The sequence below is a fragment of the Neophocaena asiaeorientalis genome, unplaced genomic scaffold, assembly GCF_003031525.2.
Source record: "Neophocaena asiaeorientalis asiaeorientalis breed wild unplaced genomic scaffold, Neophocaena_asiaeorientalis_V1.1 scaffold150, whole genome shotgun sequence".
NCBI classification, from domain to species: domain Eukaryota; kingdom Metazoa; phylum Chordata; class Mammalia; order Artiodactyla; family Phocoenidae; genus Neophocaena; species Neophocaena asiaeorientalis.
The window spans coordinates 5,405,546-5,418,241 of NW_020176571.1; the positions used below are offsets into that span (position 1 = coordinate 5,405,546).

Here is a 12,696-nt window from a genome sequence, read left to right on the forward strand (position 1 = left end):
ACGGCATCTTTGTCCCTGGCTGGGGAAGCTGCAGCAGAAGAAGCCGGAAGGTGGAGAGGGGGTGAGGGGGGAAGGAAATGCGGGCAGGGTTCCAGGCTGCGGAGAGTGGGAGCAGGGCTCAGGGAAAGGAAGCAGGGTCTCTCTTCTTGGGAAAGCCTTCCCTGCCAACTCCAGCTCTTGGGGACGGTCCCCTCCCCTGAACAACTCCACCATGTACTGCCTTTGCTACACATTATGCTTTGAGCCAATTCAACACACTTGAGTATCTACTATGTGTCAGACACTGTACAAACAAGAGAGGAATAAAACACAATCTCTGCTCGCAAAGTCTTCAATCTATCTGGGGATAAGTGAAGCTCCAGAGGGCGCAAAACTAAGTGTTTTGGTAATTCTGCCCAAGAACAAGGAACATTAGATTAAGGACAGACACAAAAGAGCACCAGATAACATTTTTTTTGTTTTGTTTTGCGGCACGCGGGCCTCTCACCGTTGTGGCCTTTCCCGTTGCAGAGCACAGGCTCCGGACGCGCAGGCTCAGCGGCCACGGCTCACGGGCCCAGCCGCTCCGCGGCATGTGGGATCTTCCCGGACCGGGGCACGAACCCGCGTCCCCTGCATCGGCAGGCGGACCCTCAACCACTGCGCCACCGGGGAAGCCCCAGATAACATTTTCAAAAGTCCCTTTTCAATTATCTGCAAAGATAAAGTCTCCATTTGATGTCAGTACATCTTTAAGCTCTCTGACGCCACCTAAGCTTCCTTCTTTCTTTCAACCTTTTCTCCTGCTTCTGTAATTGAGGTACAACTGACATAGAGCATCATGCTAGTTTTAAGTGCACGACGTCATAAGCCGCCTTCTCCACAGACAGTGAGCCTCTGTTCCCCAGCCTCGGACCTTCTGCAGCCAACTGCGTCCCGCTGCAAACCAGTGATGTTGCTGTGTTTCCGCTGTGGCTTAGTTTTGAAGGTATTTTCTATTTATTGATGTGCTGGTTTTCCATTGATAATAATGACACAGTACTTCCTTTTAAAATAAATTTAAGTTTAAAAAGTGAACTTAGCAAAAACATTCAGCAAGTAACAGCATAAATAGCAAATGGCTATTTACTATTTATCATGAAACAGGTGAGCTGGGGTATTCAAGATCATGACCACAGTACCAAAATAACTGAAATTGTGAGACCCTTTGGCCAGAGGAACCCAGAAAAGAAGCAATCAGCATCTAAGCCTTCGTGATTACATCTCTTCCCCCAACTAGACATCAAACACCCCGCACCTCCTCCCTTTGGGGAGGCCTAATCCACACACTGTCATGTTCATTCACTCAGAAAATGGAAAGGAAGTTCAACCCAGCTCACAGGAAGGGTACAAATCGTGGAAAATTAAAGCAAAATGTGGCAGGTGGGAGAGCCAACTTGGGCCCGTGGCAAAGAGGAAAGCCCGATGCAAGAAGCAAGCCCACACCATTCCTACAAAGACCTGGGGAAGTGATGGCCCTTCTTCCTAGGACATTCTGCAGCCTGTGAAGTATCTTCACCCGTGGAAGGGGCTGCTCCAGGGCTCAGATGAGAAGATTGGCCCAGCGTGGCTAAGAAACGTGCACAAAGCCCACGCCCGTGACCCCGGCTTGTCGCCCTCTGCGCTCCAGATTTCTCCCCTCTACCTTCTGCCGTCACAGAAGTCCAGGTGACAGCAGGAGATAACTCCCGCCCAGAGCCACTGGTCTTCTAAATGTTCTGCCAGCACAGCCCTGCTCCCAGGCCCTGGCCCAAGTCGGTCTGAATGCATCCCCTCCAGCTGCACCCGGAGCGCAGGACATAGCAACGCACAGCGTGGGCAGGGTTCCAGCAGCAAATCCCCCCCAGGCCGGGGCCCCGGGCTTCAGCTCCAAAGCCTTTGGTCGTTTCCCAGTCTGCACTTGACAAAGAAAACACGACCCGTCAGCACACCCTCCAAATCCCACTCCTCTGACTTCCCGATCCTGAAAACGTGCTAAACCCCGCAGGCGCTCTCCCAGGCCTGGGAAACCTCGACCCTCCAAGGGCCGGTGGATGAATTAAGTCCCCGGGGCTGGAGGAGCTCAGAGAGGAGGGGCAGCGATCCACAGGCAGCTATCTCCCACCTCTCGACACCTGACGGCGAGCCATCCCCCAGCGGAAACACAACGAGACAGTGACAAGAATACCGGCGGTCACCTAGCCTAGGCCCACGGCCCGGCCCCACAACTGCGGAGCTGGACAGAGAGTCGGGCTGCTGGCCGTCACGGGTGGGAGACAGCAGAGGGACTCCCAAACCAGCGATGCCTGAGGGGCAGTGATCTCACGCTGGAAGATGTGGGGACGGACCCGGAGTCCCCCAGGAGCCCCATGCAGTACACGTCCACTTCCACGAACCTTTCAGGGGAGATTCACGCACTCTGGCCTCAGCCAACCTCCTGGGTGAGGAGGAGGGACGAGGGCGAGAGCGGGCGGGGTTTCCACCGTGCACGTCTGCTTCAGAAGACAGTGACACGGCCGGCTAACGGCTGACAATCCTGCCAGCTCTCCTTCCTCTTGCTCCCGCTGTCCCCTCGGCCTATCCTCCCTGAAGTCCCGATGCACAGAACAGGGGAGGCAGGGAGCACACTGGGGGCCCTGTCGCTTTTGCTTGTGGCCTGGATGTAAACAGGCGCGTTATCTCCCCGGGGCAAAGGCCACGGCCCTACTCAGACCCGCCATCCACTCACCCCTGGCTCATTCAGGAAAGCCGGGCTTCTCAGCAGAGCACACAGCGAGGAGCTGTCTGTTCCCAGGCCGACACGCCCAGGTCACAGTGTTCCTTGCAGAACCCTTCACGAAAGTCCTTAAAACACCAACATGCTTAATTCCAACATTCAAACTGGGACCAATTTTAGTGGAAGAACTCATAGGATAGGCAACAGAAAATCACCACCAAAATCAAATGCAAAATTAAACCTGATGGGCCAACTCTAAGCTTCCCCATTAATATTCTTCTCCTTCTCACCCACTTCCTCTGCCCTCACCAAGTACACACTGGCAGCCAGGTGCTAACAGCTCCCGAAGGCTGAAGGGAAAGACACGTAAGAACAATTTTAAATTGAGAAAATTGACTTTATCAGTACAGTTTTTGAGAACACTGAGAAAACAGTCTGCAGTGAAGAGAGGGGGACACGTAAGGCTGGTGGCCCAGAACATCCTCACCGTCGATCAAGCACCGGATACAACCAATGGTGTCTCCAGACCTCAAAGGCTCCAAGAAAGACCTCACCACATACAACACCCAGGTCAGCTAAGCCTTCCAAACCTGCACCCGCCTCCCCAGCGTCCCAGCTTGCAGAGGGCGAATCTTCCCTGGAGCGCTGATAAAAGTAGCAGACACAGCACGCTCAGGTCTGCTGGGCCCCGAGCATCTGGGGGCAGGGAGAGGGAAGGTGATTCAGTTAGAGCTTCAAGGCGGGAGTGGAACTTCTCCCGGTCACCCAGGCCCCGGGTCACTCTCCCAGCACTCTCTTCCCACCTCTGCAACTGCACTTTTAGACCTGACCGTGTGGCTCTCCGTGGTCACGTCTGCTTCGCCCAGCAGACTAGAGGCCTCAGCCCCACCTCGGAGGTGAACGTCTGCTAACGGGAGAGGCAGGAGAGAGGAGGCCAGAGGCGGAGCCCGGCGGGTCTTCTCGGGCAGCTGCTTCCCTTTTGGGCATCTTTACAGCTGAAGCGACTAGCCAAGCGGTCCCTGGCTGACAAAGACCTTGACTTTATCAAACGACCAGTGGAAAAAGGCCTTCTTTCTGCACGTTTGTCTCAGAGACCGAAATATCTAGCACTGCTGTGAAGAGGGATAATTAGCAGGATAGAGACCGGCTGTCCCCGACCCTCTCTTCACCAGATACAGAGACTGACGTAAATGAGAGAAGCAGGAGTGACACACAAAATACTGAACCCCCAGAAGAGCACAGTGTTAAGTGAGAACACGCACCAGCCACGGACCCCCGACAGTCATGCAAGGAGGCCCAGACACCAGGCTGCTGCCAGCAAGATGGACCTAACAGAAGGAGGTCATCTCCCGCATGACTCATTTGTCTGCACAGACTCTCTGCCATCAGGATCTCATCCGCCAAAGACGGAACCAGCAGCGTGAGCTTGTACAAGTCACATCCTCTCGACTTCGGTTCCCACTCTCTTCCGGAACTGAGAGAAATTCCAAGCCCTTCCAGCTCACGTATCACAAGACCCCATTTCCGGGTGCCTCACAGATCACCCCTGGTAACAGAAAACCAGCAGAACACAAGCAGGCCAAGGGATGCCCAGGCCAGAAGCCTTCAGCACGTCAACTGCTGATGCCTGCCCTCTGCTACCACAGCGGGGAATGGGATAATCAAAGCCCAGAACCTCCTTCCAGCCGCTTCTGAAGAATCCTAGGACTGCTAGAAGCTCACTGATCGATGAAAGACACCCGGACGTAAAGGACTTGAGAAAGAGCCAGCCCCCAGCGCCTTCTAACTCTGTTTAAACCCTTGGCCCGCTTTTCACCGGAGCCATTTCTTTGATAACCCGGGCAGCGTCTGTCTGCATGGCAGCGGGGCCATGTAAGCCAAACACCACCCTGCAGAGTCGCTGTAAGAAGGGAGGGGGAACAGGAGGGAGGAGACCCGGTCTCCAGGCACAGCCCTGTTCCCCAGCAGCCTGGCAAGGGACCTCTGTTCCTACATCAAGGGGACGAGAGATGGTCCAGCCATCCCAGTGGGGGCACCACGAGCATAAAATAAGAATAATGAATGTTAATTTTTTTTTCTTTTTTATAACTGAAGATTAGTTAGTTTACAATGCTGTATTAGTTTCAAGTGTACAGCACAGTGACTCAGTTATACATACAGATACATTCTTTTTCAGATTCTTTTCCATTATAGGTTATCACAAGATATTGAGTTTAGTTCCCTGTGCTCTACAGCAGGTCCCTGTTGTTTACCCATTTTATAGACAATGCTATGTATATGTTAATCCCGAACTCATTTATGTCCCCCTCCATCCCCTTTGGTAACCATGTTTGTTTTCTGTGTCTGGGAGTCTGTTTCTGTTTTGTAAACAGGTTCGCCTGTATCGTTTTTTTAGATCGCACATGTAAGTGATGTCACATATTTGTCTTTCTCTGTCTTTCTTACTTCGCTTAATACGATAATCTCTAGGTCCACCCATGTCACTGCAAATGGCACTATTTCATTCTTTTTTACGGTTGAGTAATATTCCACTGTATATATGTACCACACCTTCTTTATCCGTTCATCTGTCGATGGACGTTTAGGTTGCTTCCATACCTTGGCTATTGTAAATAGTGCTGCTGTGAACAACGGGGTGCGTGTATCTTTTCGAATTATAGTTTTCTCTGGATATATGCCTGTGAGTGGGATTGCTGGATCATACGGTAGTTCTGGTTTTAGTTTTTTAAGGCACCTCCATGCGGTCCATGAATGTTAATTTTTTAATTACAAACTCTGAAAAGGGAAATTGATATTCACCCACCCAGGTTTGGGGGACTTGACTTGCCCTCCTTGCTTCTCTCTGAATCCCCACCCCAGGCTGCCTGGAGGCCTCTCCTGGGAGATCAGGTCCACCCAGCTCTGCTCTGCTCAGCTGTGCGGTCCCGAGGGCAGGGGCTGCTGCAGCTGTCTTTGTTGTGTTCTCTGAAGTTCCCTTGGGGCAGGAAAGAGGCAGGTGAGACGCCCTGGGCTCCAGCACACGGCTTCAGAGTGGGGCAAGTGAGACAGGAACACATCCAAAGCCAGGGGGAAATCATCGTGTTTTCCCCAGTCATTAGTGCAAGTCAACAGCTACGGGACTGCCACGCACACCCATGAGAGCGCAGCAGCATTGCCAGGAAACAGGATGGACGGGGGCGTGATTAAATGCCACATTCCCTGCACTCCCTATAGCCTTCCTTAAGAAGGCAAACCCCTATCCCATTCCTGAGGAGGAAACAGACTAACCTTATGATGGCGTCAACAGGGGTGTGGGAACCCCCAGCCCATAGAAATACACCGCTCCCCTCACTCCAGCGCCCAACAGCCTGCGAGGGACAGGAAGACCTCCAGGGGACACTGTCACCCTAGAAAAGCAAGCAGCACGGTTTTCCTAAGGATCAGGGCATCTCCTACATCCTAGTTTTCCCAGCAAAGGAAAATTATACACGTAAGAGAGAAGACAGTGCAGGTCTGAGTGTCTGTAATCTGCAGGGCTGCAAACTGATACCATAAAAGGAGAAATGGTCACCCGGGCTGGCCTGGTGCTTCGGGGAGGCCACCGCAGCCTTCAGGAGAGCAAAAGGCCCAGACTGGTGGTGGTCACTGCTCTGCGCCCACCCTGTGCCCCTATAACGGAGGACAAAGCAAAGGTGCCCCTAAAGCAGGCCCCTTTTCTAGATCAATATCTCCAGGCCCCTGCAGAGAACCTCTGTGAATTCTGGGGAAGGAAAAATAGGAAACTGCTATCAAGGGCTTGTCACTTCTCCCTGGGATGGCAAAGCCCCCAGAAGGTCTCAGCTGGGGTTGAAATCCCAGCTGGATCACTCGGCAGATGTCACCGTGGCTGAGTCGCTAGCCTCTCCCAGCCTGTCTCCTCCTCTCCTCGAAAAGATGGGACTCACACCCGCCTTGCGGGATATTCACGGAGACTCAAAGAGGATGCACAGGTGTAAGCGAGATCCCACGTTATGCGACGTACAGAAGGCACTCAGGAGAGACAGTTTCCTTCCTTAAAGCCACAGGCCGGGGCTTCCCTGGTGGCACAGTGGTTGAGAGGCCGCCTGCCGATGAAGGGGACGCGGGTTCATGCCCCGGTCCGGGAAGATCCCACATGCCGCGGAGCGGCTGTGCCCGTGAGCCATGGCCACTGAGCCTGTGTGTCCGGAGCCTGTGCTCCGCAACGGGAGAGGCCACGACAGTGAGAGGCCTGCGTACCGCAAAAAAAAAAAAAATCACACTCTAAAGACAGAGCAATTTCCCAAAGCTGCCCTACCACTGTCCAAGGGCCTAGGAGGACGGAGGTGCCCGTCAGCTGTTTAATCCGATGTGTGAAAGCTCCTCCCTGCAAAGGGCTGATGACAAAGTCGAGAAACAGTGGCCTCTGGTCTGAGGAGAGCGGGGCAGCCTTTGAGTTTCCCAGCCGCCAGCTTCCCCCCTACATGAGCCCCACTGGGAGGCCACAACGTCCCACACCTCAGAGGCCCCCTAGGCGACTCCTTTTGAGCCAGCACAGTAATTTGGGTTGACGTGTCAGGCGTCAGGGCTACAGGGTGCAGGGTCAGGTGTCAGAGTCATCCTCTGCCTTGACGGGAGGGGGTCTCCTCTCTGCAGAGAGAGAGGAGCTTGGTCATTCCTGGGTTGCCAGCCGACACCAGGCCAGAGAGGAGGGTTCCGCCTCCTGAATGAAGCTGTCGGCTTCCAGGGCTCGCCAGCCGGCACCGTGCCCCTTGTACACCTGACTCTGAATGAAGCTGTCGGCTTCCAGGGCTCGCCAGCCGGCACCGTGCCCCTTGTACACCTGACTCTGCCCAAAGCAGCCCACAGAGCTGCCGGAGATGCAGGGCCGTGTGCTGATTAGAGGCAGCTCCTGCTATGGGTCCTCTGGCGCCCTAATCCCAGGAGGCCAGCGCCGAGCAGGGGCCGCCTGGTCTCCCTGTCGATGCCCTCCCTCCACTCCCAGTTGGGAACGTCGGCTGCTCACAGAGATGAAGTTTGGGGCCACGCCTGCTGGAGTTTCCGGGCCTGCAGGCTGGGAGAAGGTCTTTACCGCCAAGCCCACAAGCAGGACCTCCAGGCCCACCAAGTGCATCGCATGCTCCAGGCTCTGGATTCCCCCCGGTGCCACCTGAGTCTCTGCCTCTGTCCCTCGGGCTCAGTCTCACTCAGGGTAGGAGGTCTGGGAGCGCTCGGGAGGAGGTGAGTCACAGGAGGCCTTGTTCAGCCCACCCATTCTACAGCCTGTCTGGAGGCTCGAGGCTGGGTGAGTCCCTCAACTGCTTGCACCAGCCTCCCGTTCGGCAGCGATGCTCAACTCCAAACAGGGGGCCCTCATTTATCCGAACTGGCAGCGAGGATGCAGGGGTCTCTGTCATCCACAGGCACCTCCAGTGGGGTCTCTATTTTTTAAATTTTTTTTTTGGCCACGCCACGTGGCATACGGGATCTTACTTCCCCGACCAGGGATCAAACCCTTGCCCCCTGCAGTGGAAGCGCAGATTCTTAACCACTGGGCCGCCAGGGAAGTCCCTCCAGCGAGGTCTTTAGAGGAAATTCTAATCAAATGACCAAACGTAAGAAAACAGAGCCAACTGTGGTTTAGTCATCCAATAAATACTGAATAGTCTTTAAAATACGAACATGGACCTTGTCAATACATGGCAATACGTACACAAAATGAAAAGTGAAACACCAAACGCAAAGTACACGTCAGTTCTCCTCCTGTCTAAAGCACGGCCAGGTACCAACTAGGGTTGAAGTGAACTCCACGATCCTCAATCAAGTAGAGCTTGGTGGCCGCAAAGTTCTTTCAGCCTGTAAGGTTAAGTGAACATTCTCCATGGAAACTAGAGCCGGCGGTCCAGCCCGGAAGAGCGGAGACAGCCGCGCAGGTGGGGCCACCGCACGCGCTCTCCGAACGGCCGCCAGGGGAAGCCGAGCAATGTCCCACCCCCGTGAGGGGCCAGTTCCAGGCTGCTGCTCACGGCCAGAGGCGGTGCATCCTGACACACAGAAGCGCGGTTCAGACCCCCACAGGCCCCAGGAAAGCTGTTCAGATCCTCACGGTCTCCAGCTCTCGGGGTTTAGCACCAACATGGCATGGGGGCTGGGGGGGAAGAGATGGAGCAGATGATGGGACACCGCCCTGAAGGAGGTGACAATTCATTCGCAACCTTGTTGGGTGGCAACTGGGTGCTCTTATCATTCGGGGAGCGACTAGGTAAACAAGCGCTCGGCGGTTAGAAAAAAGCGATTAGGTCCACATGCATTACATGAATGGTCTGAAAAATATAGTGCTGGGGGGAAAAGAAAGCAGCAGAATGGGCTGTAAAACAGAGCTCCTCTATGCAAATCAAAACTGCACACGGTTCCGAGAAACTGTCACCACCGAGAGGAGCCTGAGGAAACATGACACTGAATATAACGTGGGATCTGGGCTGGGATCCTGGAGGAGAAAAAGAGAGAAGGTAAAACCTAAGGAAGTCTGAACAGAGGAGGGATTTTCCTTAATGACAGTGTATCAACATCGGCTCGTTAACTGTGACAAATGTACCATATTAATAACAGAGGAGACTGGGTGTGTGGGACAGGGCAGCTCTCTGTCCAGTGTTTCTGTAAACTTAAAACTGTTCTAAACAATAGCGTCTATTTTTTAAATGAAAAACAAATTGCATACGGTGAGAATGACACTATGCATTTCCCAGAAACACGAGGCGTTGGAATGATTGCCTGTGGAAGGAGCAGGCGTTTGGAGTGAAGGGCCGGGGGTATTTTAAAAAGTCACAAGAAGGGCCTTTGCAGAACATCGATAATAATGCACCATGGCCGAGCACTATAATTAACTCAACTCCGCATCAGAGGCGCCAACGCAAGTAAGAATAATTAACTTTGAGAAAAGAGAAAGAAAAAAGAACCAGAAAAACACTGCAAGACAGGAGGTCACGATGGCTACATGAGTGGTGGAGGCCCTGATGACAGAAGGGACTTGGGGAAGGCTGAGTAGCTTGGAAAGGCCCCAAGAAAGAACAGTTAAGTCAGCCTTGAAGCCCGGGCTAGGGGCCAGGAGGGAGGTGCTTTGGGTGGGTACACAACAGGAACAACAGTCCAGGACACACTCCACAGCGCCACCTAACACTAGTCAGTCCTAAGAGCTAGCTCTGGGCCCTCCTAGTTCCCAGCCAAAGCCAGGAAAATCCAATAGCAACCAAAATGAAACACGCTGGAGGGCAGCAAAGACAGCGGCGATACTAGCAGCAGTAGGAGGAGTTACGAGGACAGTTACATTTGAATTTCAGATTAGCAACAAATAAGTTTTTAGTACGAGTATGTCCCCGGTATTGCATGGGACACACGTAAGCTAAAAAATGTATTTGCTGTTCATCTGAATTCAAATTTAACTAGGCATCTTGAGTTTTTATTTGCTAAATCTGGGAACTCTCAATAATAACAATGCAGTAACACTCACTGTTACTATTCCAGATACTTTACTTGGTTGTCTTATTTCATCTTCACCACAAACCAATGATGAATGTATTGTTTCTCCCTTTTTACCGACAAGGAAACTGCGATTCAAAAGGATCGAGTCACTTGCCCAGGGTCGTGAGGCTGGCAGATGCCAGGCCTGGGATGTGAACATCTGGACTCAGACTCCAGAGTCCAGCTCTGGAGCAGGTTACTGTCTCCCAACTCAGCAGCCACACGAGGCCCAGGCCTCCGCTCCCTGAGCCTCCTTGACTCCCTGACACCCAGAGAAGGTGCAGCCTCCCATGGTGGTGGTGTCAATTGCTCCTCGTATGGCCCTCCAAACACGCCGCTACCCAAAGAAACCTTCCCGCCAGACCCCGATCAGAGGCACCAAGCAAACTCTGGATTTCCAAAAGTCAAAGTCAGCATCCCCACTGCAAGGGAGCCCCGAGTAGCCCTAAAAGAGAACAATGTCCCTACAGTGGTGCAAATAATGAGAGAAGGGGCTCCCGGTTTAAGAGTCTGGATGAGCAGCACAGGTCCGCACAAGGGGTCTGAGCCGGGCCACATAAAAAATGGGTGAATGACCTCTGGGGGTCCCTTCCAGTTTGGGGATGGCATTAATGGGAACCTCACAAAACAGGTTCCTGATGAGAATGTCACCCCGCTCCTCAGCATGACACCCTTTTCAATAATCATAATGAGTACTTATTGAGCATCTACTGCGTACCAGACGTTGTGCTAGAGGTTTTCATTGCCCCTTCTAAGGAGGGGGCATATAAAACCACAATCCTGCAGGACGTCTATTATTTTGCAAATGAGGAACCTGAGACTCAAGGACATCACTTATTTATTCAACTAACACTGGTTAAGCTCCTACTATGTGCCAGACTCTGTCCTAGGTGCTAGGGATACAGCAGTGAACCAAACAAGACCCCTGCCTTCATGGAGCCAGTAGGGTCACAGATTAAAAAATAAACAAATCTACCATGTTATTTCAGGTGCTCAGTATGATGAAGAAAAGCTAAGCAGAGTCAAGGAACAGAATGATAGGGCTGGGAGTACTGTGCCTAAGACGGTCAAGGAAGAGGTCTGGAAGGAGGTAACATTCGGGCAGAAGGCTGTAGTGAGGGCCCAAGGCAGAGGGGGCAACCAGCGCCAAGACCCTGAAGTAACGGTGACCAACACACAACCCATAAAGGCCCATGGGCTGGAGCCAGCACAGGAGGGTGGGAGGGGGAGGAGATGAGTTTGGATGGGATGGCGAGGCAGGTCATCTTTAAAGGATCATATGGTGTGAAGAAATGGATGGAGAAGTGACAAAATGGATGGATGGACGGATGGCCGGACGAATATGTAGATACATGGATTTCCATAGGCTGGCTACTGCTCAGAGGTCGGAATACATACAGCTCACAAGTTGATAAAATATATCTGATGTTCAGTTCCCAAATAACCAACTCCCTGAAGGCCCTGGGCAAGCACATTCCTTTTTTTTTTTTTGGCTGCGCAGGTTGCAGGATCTTAGTTCCCTGACCAGGGATCAAACTCACGCCCTCAGCAGTGAAAAACGTGGAGTCCTAACCACTGGACCGCCGGGGAATTCCCACACGTTCCTTAACAATGTAGTTCTTCTATACAGGAATTTTAATCCAAAATTCAACAGGCAAACCAGGTCTTCATTCGACGGAAACCATTACAAAGGTCAGAGGATGGCGAGCCAGCAAGAAATGTCGTGTCTTCTGTCTCTAACTAAGCCAGCTTCCACAGAGCAGATGGGCACCCCACCGCCAGCACCAGCACCTGGGATCTCAAAACTCTTCCTCAAGTCCTTGAGCAAAAAAATCTGGTTTGCCCACCAGAAAAAAAAAAAAAAAAACAATGCCAAACGCTAGAACAAAGCCAAGGCTTCCTGCAGGAGCCCAGCTTGCTTAGCCATCCCACCCCGTACCCTCTGCCACCTGCCCGACCTCACCTCCAAGTCCTTCTCCAGCTCCAGCCCGGCCTCCAGCAGGTTGTGCTCAAACTCCTCCCGCTGCTCCTTCCTCTCCTCCTCCAGGGCGTCGAGCGGCCCCGGCTCAATGTCACCGGGAGCCCCCGCGTCGGGGTCCTTGCCCGTCTCGCCATTAGAGACGATCGCCAGCGAGTGGCCAGGGGAGCCGTGGCCGGGGTGCGCCCCGCGTTTCCGGTAGTGGTAGACGAGCACGTAGTCGACCTTCCTCTGGTTGTCGTGGAAGTGCAGGCGGCTCAGACGGGGCTCCGAGGACAGCGGCTCGCAGGCCTCCAGATAGTTGTTGATGACCTGGCCGGAAAGAACAGGACACGGGCGGCGAGGTCCAGTGAGGGAGGGGCGAGAGGCGCGGGAGGCTGACCTTGCGCTCTGCACCCCGGGAGGGGGACTTGGAAGCCAGGCCCTCCCGGCCCCAAGGAAAGGACAGAGGGGTCCCAGTTCATCGGCCACGACGGGCCCGCAGCGCCTCCACCCCATACCGAGTGCAGCC

At 53.3% G+C, this 12,696-nt stretch overlaps 1 protein-coding gene across 1 annotated transcript in view; it reads right to left on the reverse strand.

The window, feature by feature from the left end:
- ANO2 (anoctamin 2) overlaps positions 1-12,696 on the reverse strand; it is a 314,636-nt gene that overhangs the window by 301,590 nt on the left and 350 nt on the right. The window contains exon 2 of the mRNA XM_024733224.1: positions 12,171-12,497. Coding sequence (XP_024588992.1) covers positions 12,171-12,497 — 327 coding nt within the window. The remainder of the gene's footprint in view (positions 1-12,170; positions 12,498-12,696) is intronic.